Consider the following 25,383-nt stretch of genomic DNA (forward strand, 5'->3'; position numbering starts at 1 on the left):
ATCGCACGCACCCATCCCGCCCCTTTTGTGATGTCATCGGTGGGCGGGTTGGGCATAGATCTATAAATAGAGGGGACTAGCCAGGTTGGGTAGTGTTCGGGCTGGGAGTGGGACAGTTATGGACATCACATCACTAGTACCTATCATCACTCCTGCTTCTGTCAGAATGCATTCACAGTGTGCTATTAAAGCAATGTGGTACAATGTTGTCATTGTTTCATTACTTCCAGCCCATTCTTCTTAGTAATGCTGACATCCTATGGAGTATGAGCTGGGATGGACTCAGGGGAGCTCCTTCACAATATCAGTGGCACAGCTCTGCATTAATAGTAATACTGACATATTCCTTATATTATAGGAACGTGTCAGTATGATTTTAATTGTCAGTGTTGTTAGAGCTTGATATTTTAATACTTTTAATATCCTGGAATTGACACAGTTGTGCAAATAACAATAAAAAATACTTTTATACTAATATAGTTATAATATCTTTTGTTAAGAACAAAGTCTTGCTTTTAATTTTGCAGGACATTATTTGGTGCACTTAATCTTCATCTTGGTGGAGCTCCAGAAGGTCCTGCTGGTACTGGAAAGACGGAAACTACCAAGGACCTTGCAAAAGCAGTGGCTAAGCAGTGTGTTGTTTTCAACTGTTCTGATGGTTTGGATTATATTGCCTTAGGGAAATTCTTTAAGGTAACTGAAACTAATCTATTTTTCATATCAGAATTGACTGAAATGTTTTATGTTTGATCACTGTATATTTTGACAAGGAATAATTATACCAGAATTTGACAATTTTGTCTACTTTTCATTAACTTACTTCATATAGTACTGACAAAATTAGGTAATTTTAGACACTCCAAGGCCACAAATAAGCCACCTCAAAAGAGAACACCCTTTAGTTTTGTGCTAGACCAAAGGGGGCATTTACTAACCCATGTCTTTTTTGGGTTTGGCTTTTTGTCAGAAAAAACGTTTGACTTTTTCGAGATTTATTATGCGACCACCTTTACCTAAAACTTGTCGAGGTCATGTAGAAGTCTGCCTGCCCTGCTCTGTCTATGTGTGCCATATTCTGCCTGCCCTGCTCTATGTTGCCTGTGCCAAACTCTGCCTGCCCTACGCTTCCTTTGTGTGCCATACTCTGCCTGCCCTACCCTGCCTGTGTGTGCTATACTCTACCTGCCCTACCCTGCCTGTGTGTGCTATACTCTACCTGCCCTACCCTGCCTGTGTGTGCTATACTCTACCTGCCCTACCCTGCCAGTGTGTGCCATACTCTGCCTGCCCTATGCTGCCTGTGGATGCCATACTCTGCCTGCCCTACCCTGCCTGTGTGTGCTATACTCTGCCTGCCCTACCCTGCCTGTGTGTGCTATACTCTACCTGCCCTACCCTGCCAGTGTGTGCCATACTCTGCCTGCCCTATGCTGCCTGTGTGTGCCATACTCTGCCTGCCCTATGCTGCCTGTGTGTGCCATACTTTGCCTGCCCTACCCTGCCTGTGTGTGTCATACTCTGCCTGCCCTACCCTGTCTGTGTGTGCCATACTCTGCCTGCCCTACCCTGCCTGTGTGTGCCATATTCTGCCTAACTGTCTGTGCCATACTCTGCCTGTCCTATGCTGCCTGTGGGAAATTAACCTGGCAGTGTTCTAGCAGTTTGTTAGCATTTGGAAATATTTGTTAGGTGGTCTCTAAGGTGTATATTTATGTGGTGGGGGTGCTGTGCAATCCACAAGGAAGAGGAGCCATATGGAATTAAGGGTATGACTTAATAAACTTCTGTCACATATGAATGAAGGGGGATATCCCTGCAATGAGCAGCAATTATTTGTTTTTTGCTGTGCTACCACCTTTAATGTGGGTATGGTCTTAAAAGCTCTTGTGATAACATGGGTGTGGTTTAAAAAAAGGGAATGGTCAAAACTGGCTTCAGTTATTGGTCCTGCACCACTTAGGCCAGAAAAATTCAGGCCCTCAGTACCACAGAAGTTGGACAGTGCTGCCTTAGAGGGTTCTCTTCCATATTCTTTTCATTTCCCTAACATCTAGGAAAATATTCCCATCCAGTCTCATGAATTATGACATGAAGGTGTCTATAATGCAGCATGTATACGTCAATACATCTGTGTATGTGCCTGTGTACTTGAAAAAAAAAAAAGGATACAAGTATAATATAGGAATATTAATAGAGGGTATGAAAATCGAAGAAGTGGGTTTAGGCCTGTTGGATATTTGGAGCAGTCTGATTAGGTTTGTTACAACTTATTAAAACCTTAATATTATTTTTATAATACTACTTTGGTAGTTGTTGTAATCTGGTTACCAGAATGAATTTAAATGTCCTATATTGGCTGTTTATTCAATATGTTTATCAATAAATGTGTGTTTCAGAACACAAAACTATTGTACTCATTTAACAAAACCTATGATTTTCGTTCTAGGGATTACTTTCTTGTGGAGCCTGGGCTTGCTTTGATGAGTTTAACAGAATTGATTTAGAAGTACTCTCTGTAGTTGCTCAACAGATTCTTACCATACAGCGAGGTATCTAATGTTGTTTTATTTGCTTGTATCAGAATCCTAACATAATAAACATTCATAGCATTGTTCTGTGTTCTTTTTGGTTATTAAATTGAACGGAATAGGCTATTATAAGATGTAATATAGTGTGGTTGTAGTTTTCACTTTGTCTTTATTCAGAGTGGATCACACATTACATTCCATTCACTAATCAGTACTTACTGATTAGTGAATAATTAAGGAATACTTGAATTTTTTAAAATAGGGGTGAGATTAAACCATAATGCTTTATGCTCTGTATGAAATGGTGATTTATAAAAAGTTATTAGAGTTAATAAATGTATAAATCTAAGAGTTCTGTATTTTATTAATCAAATTATGGCAATGAAACCATATATTTATCTGGCAGTTTGTAGCTTACCACCATGACGTTTTCCAAAAAGTTCCACATAATGCTATTTCTTTTCTAGAAAGGATATTGTGATTATAACATCCCAATTTGCCAAAAGGGAATGAGGTCCTTATATTCTACTCTGTGTCAGAAATGGGTATAAATTTTACACTTGTAGAATTAAAGCAGGGGAATTATTATGTAGTTAGGTGTTACCAGGGGCGTTTGGGCCCCTCTTGCCGCCTGAGGCGGCTCCTGGATGTTTAAAAACCGGAAATTCGGCTCTTAAAGTTACCAGGAGCGGCTTTTTGCCGCCCCTTGTAACTGGGGCGCTTCTGCCGCCTGAGGCGAGTTTCTCAACTCGCCTCATGGCAGAAGCGCCCCTGGGTGTTACACTACACAATGATATAGTTCATTCCTCAAGATCTTAGAAGAAGAAAAAAATGAATCAGAAAATGCAGCTATCTAGTGCTTATTTGGCTACATGTTAATCTTTCAAGTATTGCATATCTAATTGAAATAGTTGGAGTATGAAAATAGTTGGAGTGTATGACAATACCCTTCAGTCAACTCTATCCATGCTTGTGCTGACAAAATTCAGGGTTTCATTTGCATTCATCTTCCTGGCAGGTATCAACACAGGATCTAATCTGTTAGTATTTGAGGGCACAGAATTGAAATTAAATCCTACATGTGCTGTCTTTATAACAATGAATCCTGGCTATGCAGGACGTTCTGAGCTACCCGACAATCTCAAGGTATTGCCATCCTTTATTTGACTACCTCTGTTAAACATATCTCATGTATTTCAATGGGAATTTGATGAACTGAATTTCACAAGTCCATGCACAAACATAACCAGTCCATGCACAAACATAACCAGCACACAGAAGCACTTCCTCCCCTGTGGTTTATTAGTCAAAAGTAGAAACACAACATTTCTGAGGAATTTCACATCCATACTTCAGATTACCTGCCATTTTAGCAATACAAATCAGGAAAGCAGGAATGTTTAAGTTAAAAACTTTACACACACTTATACACGTACTTTTGTATTCTCTGTGATTAATAAAGTAGTAATAAAAATGAAGCTGGCTTTCCTTGTCCTTTTAAAGGTAATCATTTGTTATTTACTAGTTTTAGACTGATGAACAATAATTTTCCAATATTTTGTAAGGGGATTTCTAGGGAAATAGAGAAAATGAATAAAGTCTGTGTATCCCACTTCTGATTTTAAGAGTTTATCTGACATAGTAAACTTTTTATATTTTACTATATAGGCTCTCTTCAGAACAGTTGCTATGATGGTTCCTGACTACGCAATGATAGCAGAAATAGTGCTGTATTCCTGCGGCTTTGTTAGAGCTCGGCCCTTGTCAGTAAAAATTGTAGCAACTTATCGTCTTTGCTCAGAACAGTTGTCTTCCCAGCATCATTATGACTATGGAATGAGAGCAGTAAAATCTGTCTTGACAGCTGCAGGAAATCTTAAGGTAAATATTTACCATTTAATAAGTTTAACAGTTATATTTGTTAGCATGTTTAATTGTTCCAAATACAATGTTGATCAGTTCTCCAGTTGCAGTAGTAATGTTGGCCTGGGCAAGGCAAAGGCTCGATAAGCAGGTAGATATGTATGTTTGTACAGGCACCCGTAACGCCTTAAATCAATCTTTTTTTGTGTGTTAAATGTGTGCATTAGAGCAAAGCACTCGTCTCAGTCTGCTGGTCATTTCTCAGCAGGACTAGTAGATTTAGACCAAATATAATATTTTTTTTTAAAAAGGTTTTTATTTTGCATTTTCAAACAAACAAAAATAAAACAAAGGAAAAACAGATAAAATAAAGTAAATTGGCACTTACATCATCATTAAGTACAATCATTTGCGTTATATACTTAGTGACAGTTTTGAGATAATATTCTTAGCATGATTCCTGATGTGATTTGCCAGTAACTAATGTATCAAATTGTAACAGCTGCTCTGTTACAGATTTGATTACATTTTAAGAAAAATAAGAGTAACTGTAAACTGTAACAATTGAAAGACTCAGCAGACAGGCTTACTGAGGTGCTACAAAGGAGAAACTTTTAAAAGGGCACTTTTCAATAAACAGAATTTGTGCCAAACATACTTTTTCCTATTGCTCTAATTATGAACAACCTGTGGTTTTGTTATATTTTTTAGCTAAACAGGAAAGCTAAAGCCACTCCATGTTTGTTTATGCTTCCCTGTTACAACATACATTTTGAAAAAAGTTAACAAAGAAAGAAAAAAGATATTTGCAATATACTGTTTAAAAACAATTTTTTTTTAATTCTATTAGCAAGGTATAAGAAAACCTAGTTCAGTTTACACAATGCACATGTACTTAGTGAGTCTATAGTATTAGCAATAGTTAAACTGTGTTAGACTCCCTAGGTCTTATATATAAGCACAAGTGCAGTGTGCAAAGTTCTGTTTTGGACACAATTTGCAATGATTTTTAATTTTAATGCAGTGTATTTTCCCACAATAGTGTCAATTTGCCATTTTTGAAAAACCACAAATGCACTTGCAGACATAAATAAGCCATACAGTCTGTCAGTATAGTCATCATCATTAATTTGGTAAGATGACAAAATCCTGTAACTGATTGTGATGTTTTTCTTCAACAATTAACCAGCTGAAATACCCAAATGAAGATGAAGAAATATTACTGCTCAGGTCTATTATTGATGTTAACTTACCCAAATTTCTGTCTCAAGATCTGCCACTCTTTGAGGTAAGACTGTTTTAGCTTATATGCTTTTCAAATATTTACTTCACATGAAAATCCTATAAAACTAGCAGTTTCCAAAAATAATTAAAATGAATCAAAGTGTAGGGATAGTGAATGGTTCAAAAACATAGCAGTTTAGTTTATATGAACTACAATCTAATAATAATGGGCATTATTGCCAGATCAGAGAGTGTAAGGCAATCAAAAGACTGAAGTCTGTGGCTTTTAACAATTAAAAAAATATTCCTCAAAGCCTGTATCCGTGAATCCTGAGATCCCTGTATTTGCAGGAAAATTCTAGGTTTAATCCTATCTGTTTTAAAGAAAGTCTCTTCTTGAACATTGCAGTACAGGGCTTTTCTCACATTTTAATCCTCCACTAATATTTGATCCATCTGTATTTTTCATGCCTTTCATACATTTTCTTTTCAAACCCCCATTTGAGGACTTGTTTGGCCAGGGCTCCTCTTAACACTGGATCATATAAAAACATCTTTGGTTTCATTATGGTTTCACTCAAATTAACTTTCAAGCTAGGCTTTTTCTAGGAGAGCAAATTCTCAGCATAAATGGTTTTTAAACAGAGCCACCAGCCAAGGCTTTGGCCTTTTTACAGGGGGGCAGTCACTTACTTGGTAACCACTGTTCTAAACAGTTTCTGATAGGGTAGGAAATATACTGCAACATTTGCAAATGCTTTTCTACAATTAACAGATAATAGGAATGGAACCTATGGCATAATTCTTCAGAGGGTCATTGCTTTTCTTTTAAGGTTAAAGCCAAATCCAAGCAACCTTCTTCATAAAATGGCACCGAAGCTGCAGCAGTATGTTTATACAGAGAAGCATTGTGACTACCAGCAACCAGAAAAACGTAGTGTAACCCCCCAGCAACCGTTAGCATAAAATAAAACTTTAGTATTCGGCAAATGCTGACATGGAACTGCACTCTGATTCCCTGCAACTCCCAAAATAGAAAACATTAAGAAAACAATAAAATGACAGTGTTACCTCCAATACAGGACAGTACTGCCACTTTCCCCCATAAAGCAACACAGTGACACATTAGTTATCTCCAACATATTACAGCACTTTGAACTCAAGCTCAATATGAGTAGTTAATCATAGCCATCAGCAATTAGTTTTACAAGTTAGAAAATAATATCAAAGGTCTGATTACCCACCATGGGTAGGGCAATGCTGGTAAATCAGACCCATAAGATACAACCATATTTGTTTTATTTTAGGGTATTACTTCTGATCTTTTTCCTGGAGTAAAACTGCCCAAAGCAGATTACCAAGTATTCATGGATGCAATAAAGGAAAACTGTCAAAATATGAATCTGCAGATGACCAGCTTTTTTTCAGAGAAGATTTTGCAGATTTATGAAATGATGATCGTGCGCCATGGCTTTATGATTGTTGGAGAACCATTTGGTGGAAAGACATCTGCTTATAGAGTTCTGGCAGCTGCTCTAAATGACATATGTGAAAAGGTATGGTACCTACAAAATGGAAAAGCACCATAAGACTTCTAACAAAATGTTGGTGCAGTGATCGCAGGGCTTGTATGAATAAGTGATGTCAGAATAAACAGTTGTGCTCTGCAAGATTCCAGATAATGAAAGCAATACAGAGACTTATATATACAAGGTGTAAAGTCTAATGTTAAACGCCACTGTAGAAACGGTAATTTTCACCCACTGCTAGACTGGGTGTGCAGTGTGTGTGCTTTCTTCCATTGAAATACTTATTTCAGTCAGTCCTCAGGTTTTTTTGCCGAAAAGTGTTTGTCTGCAATAAGTAATTGTTTAAAAAAATCAGGTTAGTGGAAACAAGATTTTTAAGAGAGGCAATGCTGGAGATTCAGATGATGCATTCAAATGTTAGTAAATGTGCACTTTTGAAAAAAAAAAAAGAAAAAAAAAGAAATACCTTTTCTGGTAGAGCTTTTGGCACAGATCATCAATATGTATTATCTAAAGTAAAAAACAGGACAAATGATTATAGGATGTTAAGTAAAAAATAATTACATTTGGATGTTACCATAAAATTAGTGGACATTTAGACAGAGCTTGATTTTGCTTCTTGCTGCCCTTATCATTCTTTATTTTAGCTTGTATTGCTTTTGTATTAGTTTGTATTGCTATTTGCATGCTTTGTTTGTCTCTTTGTACTTGATAAAAGTTTTGTCTGTCCCAGCTGTCTTGAATACCTTAAACACATGTTTTCTTGCCAATCTCAGTGCAAACCTTTTTAATAAACCATGATGGTTTTACTTTGCTATGTCTTTCCTTGCTTACAAGAGAAGAATATTGATACATATATTTATTAAGCAGCATTTTAAATCCTGTAAAAAGTCTTTCCCGGTTTATGACCTCATGCTGCCAAAGTCAAAGTTATTCCCTTATAAAGTTGTCTCTACAACATAATCTAAAAGAAGACTATATTTTGATCACTATTCCCTAAATGCTCACCACACAAATGCTAGAGATGAATTCAGCATTATTAACTTGTTACCAGATCCAAAAGAATATCTTTCCTAGTAGGTTCCTGAACTACCTTGGGTTTGCTTCCACTTGAAACATAAGGCCGTAGATTCCAGAATGCTGTATTTGCTACATAAATTGGGTACACAAAAAGTTTAAAAATATTTGTTTATCATTCTTATGTCTTTTCCACTGTTTTGCCTGCAGGGACTTGCTGATGAAAACAAGGTTCAAATTACAGTGCTCAATCCTAAATCAATAACAATGGGCCAGCTGTATGGGCAGTTTGACCCTGTGTCACATGAATGGTCTGATGGAATCCTGGCTGTTAGTTATAGAGCATTTGCTTCTTCTACAGTAAGTGCTGCAGAAAAAGTGTATTAGTTCCCAAAGTCTATGAGATCTCTATTACACATTACACAATACACTAAATAATATTTTTTTCATATAAAATGTTTGTAACCATTAAACTACTGACTGTATAATGCAGTTTCAGGTTTAGCATCTAAGGGGTAAGGGGTAAGCCTGTCCATCTGTGCTGAAAATCTGAACTTAAATTTAAAAGGTAGTTGACGTGTAATGGAATGTAAAGAACACCTGTACAGATGATAATATATGTATTCCATAAGTTTACTTATAGTGTTATGATAATAGAACTTAATGAAGTGCTTAAAGTGATACTGACACTAAAAAACTATTCTTCAAAACTCTTCAAAATATTAATATACTGCAGGTCATAGGTGTATACTGTTCTGAACTTTACTGTACGTGAGAAGTTATTTCTGGTGTCAAAATTTGCCTGTAGGGTTCCTTGCCTGCAGCTCATTTTCCATAGAGACTTGCTTTCCACACAAAAACCTTTATAACTTATATTTGGTAGAGTGGCTCTTCTTAAACTCAGAGCTTGAAGCCAGTGAGATACAGTTGGATGCTTTCTGACCAGTATCTCATTAGTTTCCTAAGGCCAGAACATAAATTTAGGATGGGACCTACATTTTCTGAACTGCATATTTATAATGACCTTAATATTATAAGTTTGAATAATATATGTTGAATTTTTTAGAGTCCAGACAGGAAATGGCTTATTTTTGATGGACCAGTAGATGCTGTTTGGATAGAAAATATGAACACAGTATTGGATGATAACAAAAAACTCTGCCTGATGAGCGGTGAAATTATCCAGATGTCACCTCAAATGAGTCTTATCTTTGAACCTATGGATTTAGAAGTGGCTTCTCCTGCAACTGTAAATATTTTTAATTCTTTTTTAAATGCTATATATAAAGTATAAGATACAACTGAATAACATGGACAGAATACACTACAAGTCACATCACTGTAGCCTCCCCGTTTAAATAGTTGTGCAGTGCATATTGTTTGGCTTATATAAGTAACTTAGTATTTTTCTGCACTTTTTTCTTTAAAGGTATCTAGATGTGGCATGATTTACATGGAACCTCATATGTTAGGCTGGAGACCAATTATGTTATCATGGCTCAATGTTCTTCCTGCTGGTCTAAGCCAAATGCACAAGAAATTCATTGAAGGACTGTTTGACAGAATGGTTCCCCCCTGCCTTCAAATGATTAGAAAATGTGCAAAGGTATTTTGAAAAATATTAAACATATTTTGCTTCTGATCGTAGCAGATGATAAACATCTCACTTTAGGATCCATAAACAGAACTGCAAAGCCCTTCAATCCTTATTTTTAAAAAAATACTTTTACCATCAAAGAGTTGTTGATGTGTGATCTGGTTTACACAGCTTAAGGCTTTGCTTGTTGACTTTGTGGAAACTGAAGTGAAATTCTGCAGTGTTTTTGCTTTGGTGCTTTGGAGCAAATTTATGAAAGGTAAAACTGGGAACTGGGGGTTTGATCTCTTTTCTTATTTATAAAATGATTCCTGTCAAGTCAGAAATTTTTCAAAACTATGGGGCACATTTACTAATCCACGAACGTCCGAATGCGTTTTTTTCATTATGATCGTTTTTTTGCGACTTTTTTGCTGCCGTCACGATTTTTTCGTGTATTGTCGTGACTTTTTCGGCGCCGTTGTGAAATAATTGTACTGTTGCGCCGAAAGTTTTGGATTCATTCAAGCTTCGTTATCGTGACTTTCCTTGGGCCAGGTTGGAGCTGCAGAGTGCCATTGAGTCCTATGGGAGGCTTCCAAAATCATGCAAAGTCGCAAAGGTTTGCCCGCCGTTTACGATCGCTCAATACAAAAAAGTCGCGACAATTCGCGAAAAAGTCGTAACGCCAACGAAAAAGTTGCGACGGTGACGAAAAAAATCGCAAAAAAATACGAAAAAGTCGCAGAATGTTCGTTTCCAATCCGATTCGGATTCGTGGATTAGTAAATGTGCCCCTATGTGTCAAATTGTGCTCAGCTATACTTGATTAATTGTTAAATCTTTAATGATATTTGTTTTACTGAGCAGTAACTATTGTTAGTATTTAGTAAAATCTTTTTTGTTTGACACAATGCATGTTTTGTGATGTCCCAGGATTGTACCCAAGCTTTTGGTTGAATGGATATGACAAAATATATGCCTTATGGCCCAGTAGACATGGAACACATTCAATTTTTCAGTAATAGATTAGCAATCTGCCTGCTGTCTTCAAGTGTGACAGTAATCTTAAAGAAGAGATAGTATAATTTGGTATAATCCATACACTGGGGCAGAAGCTTAAAATAAGACTATTTTATTAATTTTTTTCAACATGGGATTTTTGCTCATACATTTGCCTCATAGATAAATTATTACTTCAGAAAGATGAAATTCATATTACATGCGCAATTACTAATAAGGAAAAGAAACAGTAATATGGAATGGCAAAAATTAAAGGGACATTGTTTTGACTGAATTATTGTGGTATAACATTACAAACTGAGAAAATAATTGACTCACAAAACAATTACAAATGTGTTTCAGGAACTGTCACCGACTTCTGATACAAATTTAGTCAGATCACTTATGAACCTCATGGACTGTATGATGGATGAATTTTCAGATGAATCGTTAGTCCAGAATATGAGTGAGCGTGAGATCTGCTCATGGTTGGAGGTTTGTTATGAAATAAAAACACATCTGTTCACATCTGTACAGTTGTAATGTAATTATCTGTATAAATAAAATAAATACAGTACAATACATGAATTTATGAAGCATTTGTCAGTTTTGCTTACCTTAATCAAGAAACAATTTGTATTTCTCTCTTTTAAGGGCATTTTTCTGTTCTCACTGATATGGTCAGTTGGTGGAAGCTGCAAAGAAGATGATCGTGTAAAGTTTGACAGACTTCTGAGAGAAATTATAGAAGGTCCCCTCAGTGAAGAATCAAGAACACGGTTTAAAATTTTGCATCCTGTGGATCCACCTGAAAAACCATTCACTGTTCCAATTCCCAAAGAAAATACTGTTTATGATTATAAGTTTGTTAAACAGGTAGGACACATGTTACTTATCTCCTTTTTAGATTTTTGTCTCCATTCAATCTCTGATATATATATGTTGTAAATTTAAAATGCAATGAGAAGTGATATCATTTGTATAGAGAAATGTGAGCTCCCTAAAAACCAGATAAGTCTAAAATCTATTTTGCACACCCAGGATCTCTACAGAATCTCATCTTCTTTAAAGTCAGTGTCACCTATGTTGAGTATATATAACAAATGGGTTCACATATTGATCAGGAATCTTCCACTACTATTCACTGATTTTTCCTACAGAAATGGCCCTTAGAACTCCCAGAGTTCATATCATATCTTTCTGAATTAAGTCAAGGACTACTGTGATTTGTTTACAGGATGTTGGAAGATGGGAATTATGGACTGAAGCACTAAGTTCAGCTCCATCCATTCCACGAGAGATGATGTTCAATGAAATCATTGTTCCCACTTTGGACACAGTTAGGTACACTGAGTTGATGAACTTGCTGACAACGCATCAAAAATCAGCGGTATTTGTTGGACCAACTGGCACTGGAAAAAGTACTTATATAATTGTAAGTATTTTCATTATCTCTAATATTATTTCAATGTGCTTGCCATATATATTTACAATTATGTATTATTAATAAAATGCCTTTTGTGTATCAGTTTGGGTCTTCAGTAGTTAATATTTTTAGTATATTTCTATTTTATGAAAGATTTGATTGAATGACAGTAAAGATGGGGTCTAGATGGAGTCTAGAGTTACGCCAATGCCTGCTATTAATGCAAGACTCCATTGTTAATACTCATCTATATACTGAATCCTGCACATAAAATTTGGAGATTAAGAAATCTGAAATCCAATTTTCATAATCTCTTTTAAGCAAAATCCCTCCAAATTTGCATATGGAAAACAACAGTGTCCTTTAGTTGTCTATTTTTTTAAAGTTACTTTGGCTACCTCTATAAAAGATATTGAAACAGTGCTCAGCAACCTGTGGTTCTCTATGTTTTACAAATAAAGAAAATAGTGGATTGTCCATGGTTTTAGCACTAGACTTTCTAGCAGCAGTTATCAGTTTAAGAAGGTAAGACAATCCTTGAAAATGCAAACAACCTCCTACTCATTTCTTTTCTACTTTCTTTTAGGATTTTTTGTTAAATCGTTTGGACAAGGAAACATACAAACCTTTGCTGATTAACTTTTCAGCACAGACTACAGCAGCCCAAACTCAAAATATCATTATGTCCAAACTGGACAAGAGGAGAAAGGGAGTTTTTGGTCCTCCACTTGGGAAAAAAACAGTAATGCTTTTCTATTCATTTAGTTTACATACAATAACGTTTGGATAGAATATTGTTATTATTTTAAAGGGTTGTAAGGTGTATAGTATTAATGATTATCAAATTATAAAACTGTCATATTATTTCAAGGGAAAATGTCAGACATGCCTTTATCACTCAACAAATTTGTAGGCTAAGATGTATAAAATGAATTACTTTTTAAACAATGTTATGTTCTTAAACAGATGCTAACCAGTACAAATACTTTTAGGTTGTATTTGTAGATGACGTGAACATGCCTGCTCGAGAGGTTTATGGTGCTCAGCCTCCAGTAGAGTTGCTTCGGCAATGGTTAGATCACTGGAACTGGTATGACCTGAAAGACTGTTCCATGATAAAGCTTGTAGATATACAGATTATGTGCGCTATGGGGCCTGCAGGTAATATCACAATTCTAGTTTCTTTATTTTAATGAGTATCAGTTATTTCTAGTACAGGTATGGGACCTGTTATCCAGAATGCTCGGGACCTGGGGTTTTCCGGATAAGAGATCTTTCTGTAATTTGGATCTCCATAACTTAAATCCACCAAAAAATTATTAAAACATTAATTAAACCCAATAGGATTGTTGTGCCTCCAGTAAGGATTAGTTATATCTTAGTTAGGATCAAGTACAAGGTACTGTTTAATTATTAAAATCATTTTTAAAAATTAGAATTATTTGCTTATAATGGAGTCTATGGGAGATGGCCTTTCTGTAATTCGGAACTTTCTGGATAATGGGTTTCCGGATAAGGGATCCTATACCTGTACAATTTTAAAATAATGTAGTGATCTGTTTTCTCTCTGATTTCATACAGTTAGGATTATATTAGTAGTAGTAATAGTATTAACAATGTAACCACAACTATAGTTAATGAAGATATAAGGCAAGTAAGTCCTCCAACTGTTTATTAACTTCAATACCCACTCCCAGCAAACTTTGACATTGAAGTTTGTCTAAGGTTTATAAAACTTTAGTTCAACTACAGTAATAGGGACTGCAGACTGAGAAGTCACTTTCGAATTCCCAGACCTTTAATGGTGATGGCACCTGGGGAGCTTTGCAGGAAGTGTGCTTTCCCGCAGATACCCTGAAATCTGTCCTGAAAATACCTCTTCATTTTGCAAATGGAAATCACTGCTAGTAAATTATTTAAATCAAGTAACTGTGTAAAGGTTTTGCTTCAACCATCAAAATTCCCATTGTAGCGCTGTGATGCCTGTGGGAGCATGTATTTTTCCTGGAAGACAAAGCACTTTGTGTGCAATAAATATTTACCCTTTCTGAATATAATATAGGATATCTGAAACCTCGTTTAAGTTTGATCAAATTATCCTGTAGCTTTCATGTCTTTGTATGGTCTTGAATCTCCTGTGATTTCACTGTTCTTATATTTTATGGATAGATTACTGTCTTAGAAATACAAGAGGGATATTGTGTGACAAACTCTCCAGCTTGTCTTGGTCTTGATCATTTATAAATTTACTTTATTTAAGGAGGTGGAAGGAACCCGATCACTCCAAGGTTTCTTCGGCATTTCAACACTGTAACTATTAATGAGTTTGATGACAATTCTATGTATACAATATTCTCAAGGATTTTAGACTGGCATCTAACAATAAGGTATGTTCTGACATTTAAGTAGCTGATATATATATATTTTGATAATAATACATTTTGTAAATGTTAATAACATCCCCCTCTTAGGTGTTTTTTCACATTTCACAAGCCCTTAGATTGTGTAAATCTGGGGAAGGATTTACATGTCACTGAAATCCTGTCACAGCCCAGTGCTATATAAAATATGATGCATGCATATATCAGAGGAATGGCTAGATTAAATCTGAAGAGTTAAAAATTGAATCATTGTTTTTCCTTAAGAAGGATATTAATGAGCTGGAGAGAGTGCAGAGACGTGCAACTAAACTGGTAAAAGGGATGGAAGATTTAAACTATGAGGTTAGACTGTCGAGGTTGGGATTGTTTTCTCTGGAAAAAAGGTGCTTGCGACAGGCCATGATTACTCTTTACATGTACATTAGGGGGGAATATAGACAGAGAGGGGATGTTCTTTTTTTCCTATAAAAATGATCAGCACACCAGAGGCCACCCCTTTAGCTTACAGAGATGGAACTTTCATTTGAAGCACAGAAGGTTTTTTTACAGTGAGGGCAGTGAGGTTGTGGAATTCCCTTACAAGTGAAGTTGTGATGGCAGATTCTGTTGATGCCTTTAAGAGGGGCTTGAAAAATATCTTGAACAAGCACAGTATCCAAGGCTATTGTGATACTAAAATTTACAGGTAGTATTGATGTTGCTTGGAAGGGTTGAACTTGATGGACTTTTTTCAACCAAACTTGACTATGTAACTAGCCATGTAACTATGTAATGAGAATTCAAGTGACTTTTACAAGAAAATCTAAAACTGAATTGAAGTTCCACAAAAATGATAAGAGTTCTTATAGTGTAAGCCATGAATAATGTAGTCTTTTTCAGTATACAAGGCTTAGTAATCAATCAATCAATCAATGTTAGGAGGAAATGTTGATCCAATGGTGAATAAAATTGGCAAACCCACCATGTTCCACAATGGTTAAATTTAGTAATGTTTATTGCATGTTCTCAGAAACATATATAGGTATGTTTATAGGATGGGAAAGGGGCATTAGCATGGGGTTCTTTATTGTTCCCTAGAGGTGGGATAAGAACATACCAATATTTCATCATACTATATTTCTACTGTAATGTGTTGTATTAATTTTTTTTTAACCTTGTAGGTATAACTTTCCCAATGAATATAAAGCCTTAACACCACAGATAATACACAGTACCATGGCTGTTTATAAAGAAGCACTGAAGCACTTGCTACCTACTCCAGCTAAATCTCACTATTTATTTAACCTCCGTGACTTCTCTCGTGTAATACAAGGGATCTGTCTTTCCCGTCCTGAAACATCAGATTCTCCATTGCTGATAAAACGGTTGTGGGTTCATGAGGTAACTGTAAAATAAGTCATTGTAATATTAAAATGTATTTTTTGATCAAATTTAATATTATACAAAAATACATGTATATTTACATATCACCCATATGTACAATTTTTCTTTTACCACCATTGGTAAGCTAATAAGGTAAATGTATAAAGTGCACTAATGTCATGTTTGCCAGTGATAGGATGCCACACTGTAGTATGGCAGCACTTTGCCTTCATACACGGGGAGGCCTACTTATCAACATTCTGTTATGGGCACATTTATCAAAGTATGATTGTTTCTGAATTACATTTTTTTAAATTTTTTCTAATTTATAGAACTGTGCATACTTTCTGAGTTTCCTTAGTTAATTTGCGCAAGTTTTTCGTACTCTGCAACAAATTTTACGAGACAAAATCGTATTTGTCGAAAAGAGTACGAAAGTTTTGGATTCATTAAAGCTTCAGTATCGTGACTTTCCTTTGACCAGGTGGGAGCTGCAGAGTGCCATTGAGTCCTATGGGAGGCTTCTAAAAACAAGCACAGAAGGATCAAAGTCAGAAAGGTTTCCCGCCATTTACGTGACTTTTTTTTGTGACTTTCGGATCGCCAATACAATATTATCGCGACTATTACGATTTATTCATAAGCATTTTCGTGACATTTCCGATCATCAGAAATTATCGTATCTAATCAATCTATCTAATTTTGCCCATTACAGGATTCAAACTCGTACTTTGATGAATCTGCCCCTATGTGTTAAAGGAAATAGTTTTTCCCATATTCAAAAATATACAATACCTTACAAGTACATAAGTATATATATATAATTGCATTTGGCTTTTGGACTTATGCTTTTATATGGGCAAAAAATACCAAATAGACTTATCTGTAGGGTGTACATGAAGAAATGTTAATTTACTCTGTTATATATTTTTGAATGCTTATGATTTTTTTTGCTTTACTTGTACCAGGTCCTCAGAGTTTACTTTGATCGCCTTGTGGACAATGGAGACAGGTCTTGGCTTGTTGGATATATTGAAGAGGTGGTGAAAAGTCACATGCGTGAAGATTTCAATAAACTATTTCAACACCTAGATTTTGATGGGGATGGCAAAGTCCAAGAAGATGATTTGCGTAGCTTAATGTTTTGTGATTTTCATGATCTCAAAAGGGAAGACACAAATTACAAAGAAATCAATGATGTTGAAAAATTACGCTTAGTTGTGGAAAGCCACCTTGAAGAATTCAATAACATTAGCAAAAAAACAATGAACCTTGTTCTGTTCCGATTTGCAATTGAGCACATATGTAGGATTTCACGTATACTGAAACAGCCACGCAGTCATGCACTTCTTGTTGGTGTAGGGGGCAGTGGGCGCCAGTCTCTCACTCGGCTAGCAGTACACATGGCTGACTATAGACTTTTCCAAGTTGAAATTTCTAAAAGCTATGGTAATAATGAGTGGCGTGAGGACTTGAAACTAATTTTAAGAAAGTCTACTGAGGGCGAGATGCAGGGTGTCTTTTTGTTTACTGATTCACAGATTAAAAAAGAATCTTTCCTAGAAGATATTAACAACTTGCTAAATGCAGGTGAGGTACCAAATCTTTTTGCTGTTGATGAAAAACAAGAAATTTGTGAACGAATGCGACAAATTGACCGGCAGAGGGATAAAACAAAACAAACAGATGGAAGCCCTTTAGCTTTGTTTAACTTATTTATTGATCGCTGCCGTGATCAGTTGCATGTGGTACTGGCAATGAGTCCCATTGGAGATGCTTTCCGTGACCGTTTGAGGAAATTTCCAGCACTTGTGAACTGCTGTACAATTGATTGGTTTCAGGTAAACCTGCTGTTTTTTTAATACCAAAAATCTATGAAATTAGATGACGAGAATACATTTTAATCCTTGAAATATCTTCTGTAAACAGAATGTAAAAAAAGGGGGTTTTGAGGAGGATTTTGATTGCACTGAGGCATTCAGAGAGGGGAGAAGTATGATTGATGGGGTTAATAATAGTTGTGCTAATAGGTAAGCAGCTATATTGAGTATACTGTAGAATTAAAAAGGGAAAGCTGCAAATGATGGGGATAATAGGGCTCATTTACTAATGAGTGCTAAGTTGCACTAGCGCAGTTGTCCTTAATAGCAGACAGCAATTCCACCAGGTGGGAAAAATACCCAGTGGAGCTCTTCAGGTAAGACATGGCATTGAGAGATAATAGTAATAATAATACATTTTGGGTAAGTCGTTAAACTGAAGTGCCGTCTATGTTTGGTGGGTGAACATGTAGGTAGTGAATTTGTGGTACAGCTGTAGATGACTAAAGTGACACTTACAATTAAGAATATTTGGTACAATAAGGTTAGAGGGCAGTATAAAAGGGACAATACAGACCTCAGACAGTGATAAAAAAGAAGTATTATCCAAAGCAATAATAGCGGTGAATTAAGTTTATGGTACTTAAATTTGTTCAATATTACAATATAGTTACATGCAGCAGGGTATATAATTGCCTAAATCCTTTGTCTCAGAAGATAAAACGTTAAATCTTAAACTAGTAATTAATCAACTAACCGTAACTCTTTGTGAGCAGAACTGATGTCTTAATAAAAGAGAAACAAAAATGTAGGACTCTCTGCCACACAAGCCACATGATGGCAGATTGCATTAGGAACTAAGTTTCTACATCTTAACCTGCCACTTCCACTTTGGGTGTCTTAGGTTTGATTAAACCTAAAATTTATTAAAAATATTTCTTGAAAGAATTTAATATCTAACCTTAATTTTAGCCTTGGCCTGAAGATGCACTGCAAGCGGTTGCAACACGTTTCTTAGAGGATGTTGAAATATCAGAGGAAGTGCGAAATGGATGCATTGATATGTGCAAAAGCTTTCACACATCTACAATTAACCTGTCTGATAGGTTCCGCAGTGAGCTTCAAAGATACAATTATGTGACACCCACTTCTTATTTGGAGCTAATATCCACATTTAAAACATTACTTCAAAAGAAACAGACGTAAGTATGCTTTGCTAAGATGCCACTTTATTGTTACTTGAGTAACATTAATATGTTTTTAACAACAGTACAGGTATAGGATCCATTATCCAGAATGCTTGGGATGAAGGGTATTCTGGATAAGGGGTCTTTCCGTAATTTCCATAATCTTAGTTGGGATCAAATACAAGGTACTGTTTTATTATTAAAGAGAGAAAGGGAATCAATTTTAAAATTCTTAATTTTTGTTTAAAATGGAGTCAATGGGAGACAGGCTTTCCGTAATTCAGAGCTTTCTGGATAACAGGTTTCCGGAAAATGGATCCCATGCCTGTACTACAATCTATCACTTAGATTGTAAGCTCTACTGGGCAGGTACCTCCTTCCTACTGTGTCTCATACCACCTGGCACTTATTCCCTGTGCATTTACAGTATATATATTTATTGTATTTTTTTTTATTATAACACTTGTCCTCCCTGTGTGTAATTTTGTATTTTGTAAGATTGTACAGCATTGCGTACCCTTGTGGGGCTTTATAAATAAAGTTATACATACATACAATTCATTTGCAGAGAATAGCCTCTGTGTCATTCTATCTCCCCTGTCAGACCCAGCCAGCATGGAATCCAACATGTGGAAGTGCCTGCATTCTGAACTGCAGCTAGGTTAGTTAAAACAGTAAGGCTGCTGCCAGAAGGGGCTGATTTGCCACTGGCACCAGCTCCCTTCTGGGTCTGCAATGAGAGGCACAGTGTCAGCCACAGTGCAGACACTCCCAGTGGATTTTGGTGCAAAAATGCATACTCACACATTTCTTTGCCAACATTTGCTTTGTGTGTGCACCTAGGCTGACACAATGCCTCTTGGTGCAGATACAGGAGGGAGCAGAGGACAGCAGATTGACTGATGACTCTCCATCTCTGTTTATAAACAGGCCAATAATCAGCTCTGTCTGGTAATAGCCAAGGGACAAAGACACAGTGGAGAGAATAGGACATATTTTTTATATTATTTCATAATAGTATTATTTTTTATGGACACAATGGTATCCTTGCCATCTTCCTTAAAATATGATCAGTTTAAACACAATGTACAATGTATTACTTTTATGGAATTCTGTTTTCTGTCACAGAGAAGTGATGAAAATGAAAAGAAGATATGAGGTTGGCTTAGAGAAGCTGGAATCTGCATCATCACAAGTTGCTACAATGCAGAGTGAATTAGAAGCTCTGCAGCCTCAGCTAAAGGTTGCCAGCAAGGAAGTTGATGAGATGATGGTAGTCATTGAGCGAGAATCAATAGAGGTAGCAAAAACAGAAAAGGTTGTAAAAGCTGATGAAGCTGTAGCTAATGAACAAGCTATGGCAGCCAAGGCAATCAAGGATGAATGTGATAGTGATCTCGCACAAGCACTACCAATTTTGGAATCTGCTTTGGCAGCACTGGATACTCTTACAGCCCAGGTATAAGAAAGTGGGAAAACTTTACAGTATACATAAACATTTTCTATTGTAAAACTGAACTATTTTTAATCATCTCCCATATCTGCAGCATATAATCCATTATCTAAATCCAAAGTAAGTCTGTACATCTTTTGATTCATCTTTTAGGATATCACAGTGGTGAAGTCTATGAAGAGCCCTCCTTCTGGAGTTAAGCTTGTTATGGAGGCAATCTGCATTTTAAAAGGAGTCAAACCTGACAAAATTCCTGATCCGTCTGGTTCAGGAAAAAAGATTGAAGATTTCTGGGGCCCAGCAAAAAGGGTTCTGGGTGAAATGAAATTCCTCCAATCACTTCATGAATATGACAAGGATAATATTCCACCAGCTTATATGAACATCATAAGAAAACAATATATTACAAATGCTGAATTTGTGCCAGAAAAGGTCCGCAATGCATCCACAGCAGCTGAGGGTCTCTGCAAATGGGTCATTGCTATGGATTCCTATGATAAGTAAGGACTCAGGGTTATTTCTCCACCATGACATGAATAGTGATAACAAATATAAGCTATGGAATTCCTTATACTAAGAATTGTAGTCTGTATTCTACTACATGATACAAAGAGATCAATTAAGGGGAAATACGGCTTCCAAAAATAGTTTTAATTGTGCTAACTTTTTCAGAACATCAAAACTGTTTTGATTACATTTCAATTAATGTTTTCGCTAATTAAATGTAAAAATATATTACTTAGGGCGTTGTTGTCCAACTGTCGGCCTGCCATCCCCCTCTGTGTAGCCTCCCCATTTGTCTGGCTACAGTGACTGCTTACCTTTGTGTAAGGTTTAAAATGTTAGATTCAGGCTTTAAACCCCTGTACTGGTAACACCTTTTAGTCCCTGCATTGTTCACAACTCAGGCTCAGACTGTAAGGGCCCACATTATTCACCTGTTCACACCTCAGACTGTAGGAGCAGTGCCAGCATTGTGTCACTGTATATACTGCTGCCCGTGTGCCATTTCCTTACCTTGCTTGTGTGTGCCATACTCTGCCTGCCCCGTGCTGCCTGTGTGCGCCATACTCTGCCTGCCCTGTGCTGCCTGTGTGCGCCATACTCTGCTTGCCTTGTGCTGCCTGTGTGTGCCATACTCTGCCTGTCCTATGCTTCCTGTGTGTGCCATACTCTGCCTACCCTATAGTTCCTATGTGTGCCATATGTGTGCCTGCCTTACCCTGCCTGTGTGTGCCATGCTCTGCCTACCCTACCCTGCCTGTGTGTGCCATACTCTGCCCTGCCCTTCCCTGCCTATGTGTGCCATACTCTGCCTACCCTGTGCTGCCTGTGTGTGCAATACTCTGCCTGCCCTATACTGCCTGTGCGTGCTTTACTCTGCCTGCCTACCCTGCCTATGTGTGCCATACTCTGCCTGCCCTACCCTGTCTGTGTGTGCCACACTCTGCCTGCCCTACCCTGTCTGTGTGTGCCATACTCTGTCTGTCCTATGCTACCTGTGTGTGCCATACTCTGCCTTGCCCTACCCTGCCTGTGTGTGCCATACTATGCTTGCCTGTGCCATACTCTGCCTGCCGTATGCTGCCTGTGTGTGCCATACTCACACACAGTTTGTTAGCATTTGCAAATAGTCATTATATGGTCCCTAAGGTCTTAATATGACTTAATATAATTCTTTCACATATGAATGAAGGGGGATATTCCTACAGTGAACACCAACCATTTGGGATTTTGCTGCGCTGCCACCATTAATGTGGGTATGTTATAACATGGTGTGGTTTGAAGTGGTTGCTGTTTAAAAAAGGGAATTGGTCAAAACTGGTTTCCATTATTGTAGGCCTGAAAAATTCTGGCCCTCGGTACCTCAGCACTGACTTAGGCATACTGTACCACCTCAGTGACATTAAATATTTTTATAATTTACAGGAGTGTGCATATAATTTCATATTATACACATGAGGGTTGATTCACTAAGGTGCATTAAAACGAGCGCTATTAACGCGCGCTTATTAACGCAGCACGCTACTTGTCGTGCGCACTAATTAACACAGCGCGCTAATTAACGCACGTGCGCTACTTATCACGCACACACCATATTAGCCATACACAGCATTACGTTCGTAAAACTACTTTTTTTGAAAATAACCATTTCCCTGCAAACTAGAGGCTGCATCACTCTAGGGCCAACACAGACTTAAATAAATCACACTGTAAAGTCCATATTGTGTTGCCAAAAGCTCATGAACTGTACTTTTCTATAATTACCACCTGCCCCAAGTAGGTGTTAATTTTCGCACAGACTAATGCGATATTTAGCGCTTCTAAGTGTTTGTGAATCATGCGTTAGTATTATTTCTGTGCGAGAATTAACGAAATGTGGTAAAATTAACGCATGCGATAATACTTTAGCGAATCGCACGAAGCATGTGATATGCGTTATCACACTTTAGTGAATCAACCCTATGGTGTGACACAAGTGACCTTACTAAGCACGGTTTATGATTCATTACATCACAAAGCATAATTTATAAAGATGTATCTTTCAAAGTACGCATTGCCATTGTTTAATTAAATAGCAAATTTGCTTGAATTAACACAGACTTTCAGTATACATTATTGGATTCTAGACTCCTTTAAATTTATCTTCCTCAAAACACTGGTAATTCACTTTTTCAACTGCATACACAAAAACTGACCTCATTCTATTGCATAAACATTCTCAGTCTATGTTATCCAGTTCTAATGTAACAAATGTATGTTTTGATGAATTATTTCAGAGTGGCTAAAGTAGTAGCTCCTAAAAAAATAAAGTTAAATCAAGCTGAAAGTGAACTGAAGGTTGCAATGGAGGGATTAAAGAAAAAGCAAGCGGCTTTAAAGGAGGTCCAGGATAAACTAGCCAAACTTGAACAAAAGCTGGAGGAGAACAAACAAAAAAAAGCTGACCTTGAAAATCAGGTATGTATTGTGATGCAACTAGAGGGCAAAAAAATCTGCCTTGTTACATTAAAATAGTTCATATTAGTAGATTCTGTGAAAACAGAGTTTATAAAATGTTAGAAAAATTAGGAATCAAAGATAGATATCACTCCTTGCTTTTGTATTAATGCAGTATAAAGTGTGGCAGCAAGGGTTCATTTTAATTTCTTTGGAGGCTTTATGGTTCAAATGCAGTTGTGATGGTATGTTTCTCACACCCTAAACTTGGAGTGAAAGCCCAAAGTACAAAAATAATATAAATAATTCATTTTATAGTTGACAGAGATTTACAAACTCTCAGAGCACCCCTTCTTGCACAGTTTCCATATACTCCAGACATCCAAGACAAAAAAATGAAATGCTAGTTGCATAGAAAAAATAACTTCTTGTCAGTTTTTTCTTTTCATATTGTTGCAGTATTATGAAATCATCCTACTTTTCATTGTCAATTTTTATGGAGTTGTTCGACCTATAGATGAAAATCTGCTCAAAGCCGTGAAACAGTTTATGGAAAAAAGTTCTTTGTTTTGTTTTTGATTCAGAAAAGAAGCTTTGAAAATATTTCCGAATGGCAAGAAAAGGTTTATAAATATAAAAAGAATGCAAAAGCATGAAAAATGCTAAATGTTACCAGAATTTTTTTTTGACCTTTTATAAATATCCCACTCTGGGAAAGTCCTGCTTAAAGGGGTTGATCACCTTTGAGTTAACTTTTAATATGATGTAGACCAGCGTTTTTCAACCGCAATTTTTACTTTCAAAAAAAAATCCGGGCCCTGTCATTGGGGAAGATGCTGCTGAAGCCGCCGAAGAGTAAAATGCTGCTGGGCACCAATGTATTAGGGGGGGCCACGGGGCACACTGACTTATGGGGGCACTGCTGCTGGGCACCAATGTACTAGGGGGGCTGGCTCTTGGCACCAATGTACTGGGGGGCACTGCTGCTGGGCACCAATGTACTAGGGGGGCACTGCTCTTGGCACCAATGTACTAGGGGGGCACTGCTGCTGGGCACCAGTGTAATAGGGGGGCACTGCTCTTGGCACCAATGTACTAGGGGGGCACTGCTGCTGGGCACCAATGTACTAGGGGGGCACTGCTCTTGGCACCAATGTACTAGGGGGGCACTGCTGCTGGGCACAGAGTTAAATTTTTTAACATTTTCTAATGGTGGTTTGCCTCGTGATTTTTTTCATGAAACAAGTGTGCCTTTGCCCAAAAAAGGTTGAAAAACACTGATGTAGACAGTAATGAACTGAGACAATTTGCAATTGGTCTTCATTTTTTTATTATTTTTAGTTTTTCTAATTATTTCAGTTTTTGTTTGGCAGCTCTCAAGCTTAGAGTTTCAGCAGCTATTTGGTTGCTAGTATTCAGATTACCTTAGCAACCAAGGAGTGGTTTGAATAAAAGACTGATATATGAATAGGAGCGAGACTGAATAGAATAATAATTAAGTAACAATAACAACTGTAGCCTCACATAGCAATAGTTTTTTGGCTGCCAGGGTCAGCGACCTCCATTTGTAAGCTGCAAAAAGTTAAATGAACAATGCAAATAATTTACTAATAAAGACCAATTGAAAAGTTGCTTAGAATTGGCCTTTCTATTACATACTAAAAGCTAACTTATAGGTGACCTTCCCGTTTAAAAAAAAAAATTCACCCAGGAAATAGTATGAAAGAAGAAGACAATTAATTTTTTTGACTGGTGATAAATTACGAAAAGAAAGGAAGCTTTTACCCAACCTTTGATAAATTTGCCAATAGAGTGCATATTGTTAATTGCTCAGGAGGAATGGTAATATTAAAAGCACAAGTGACATATAAGGGATCATTTACTTACCACTTTGCAATGTTTAAAGTGCAAATTTTAGTCTCAATCTTAATGATTTTAAAATATTTAGGCAGTATTTTCCCCATAATTTTAGTGTATTTGCAGTCGTTAAAGAGAGATGCAACTTAGAAAAGTGCAGTTGGCGTTATTTCTGGTGTGAGAATGACATGTGCACTTGATTCTTTAGATGCAAA

The 25,383-nt window shown here is 36.8% G+C and overlaps 1 protein-coding gene and 1 long non-coding RNA gene across 3 annotated transcripts in view; one reads left to right on the forward strand and one right to left on the reverse strand.

The window, feature by feature from the left end:
* dnah7 (dynein, axonemal, heavy chain 7) overlaps positions 1-25,383 on the forward strand; it is an 86,595-nt gene that overhangs the window by 35,399 nt on the left and 25,813 nt on the right. For both annotated transcript variants that reach the window (XM_012971042.3, XM_002937720.5), the window contains exons 24-44: positions 528-696; positions 2,450-2,552; positions 3,550-3,677; positions 4,200-4,412; positions 5,584-5,682; positions 6,926-7,174; positions 8,375-8,524; positions 9,231-9,413; positions 9,594-9,770; positions 11,106-11,237; positions 11,397-11,618; positions 11,980-12,177; positions 12,755-12,910; positions 13,161-13,329; positions 14,429-14,555; positions 15,710-15,929; positions 16,880-17,752; positions 18,704-18,933; positions 20,047-20,377; positions 20,525-20,871; positions 23,152-23,332. In XM_012971042.3, the coding sequence (XP_012826496.2) occupies positions 528-696; positions 2,450-2,552; positions 3,550-3,677; positions 4,200-4,412; positions 5,584-5,682; positions 6,926-7,174; positions 8,375-8,524; positions 9,231-9,413; positions 9,594-9,770; positions 11,106-11,237; positions 11,397-11,618; positions 11,980-12,177; positions 12,755-12,910; positions 13,161-13,329; positions 14,429-14,555; positions 15,710-15,929; positions 16,880-17,752; positions 18,704-18,933; positions 20,047-20,377; positions 20,525-20,871; positions 23,152-23,332 (4,657 nt within the window). The remainder of the gene's footprint in view (positions 1-527; positions 697-2,449; positions 2,553-3,549; positions 3,678-4,199; positions 4,413-5,583; positions 5,683-6,925; positions 7,175-8,374; positions 8,525-9,230; positions 9,414-9,593; positions 9,771-11,105; positions 11,238-11,396; positions 11,619-11,979; positions 12,178-12,754; positions 12,911-13,160; positions 13,330-14,428; positions 14,556-15,709; positions 15,930-16,879; positions 17,753-18,703; positions 18,934-20,046; positions 20,378-20,524; positions 20,872-23,151; positions 23,333-25,383) is intronic.
* The window catches only part of LOC108648879, a 29,960-nt gene continuing 11,745 nt past the window's right edge, over positions 7,169-25,383 (reverse strand). Inside the window, exons 2-4 of the long non-coding RNA XR_001925338.2 lie at positions 11,360-11,437; positions 7,614-7,657; positions 7,169-7,472 (exon numbers count right to left, since the gene is read on the reverse strand). This is a non-coding gene — a long non-coding RNA (uncharacterized LOC108648879). The remainder of the gene's footprint in view (positions 7,473-7,613; positions 7,658-11,359; positions 11,438-25,383) is intronic.

Source organism: Xenopus tropicalis, chromosome 9, assembly GCF_000004195.4.
Source record: "Xenopus tropicalis strain Nigerian chromosome 9, UCB_Xtro_10.0, whole genome shotgun sequence".
Lineage (NCBI taxonomy): Eukaryota > Metazoa > Chordata > Amphibia > Anura > Pipidae > Xenopus > Xenopus tropicalis.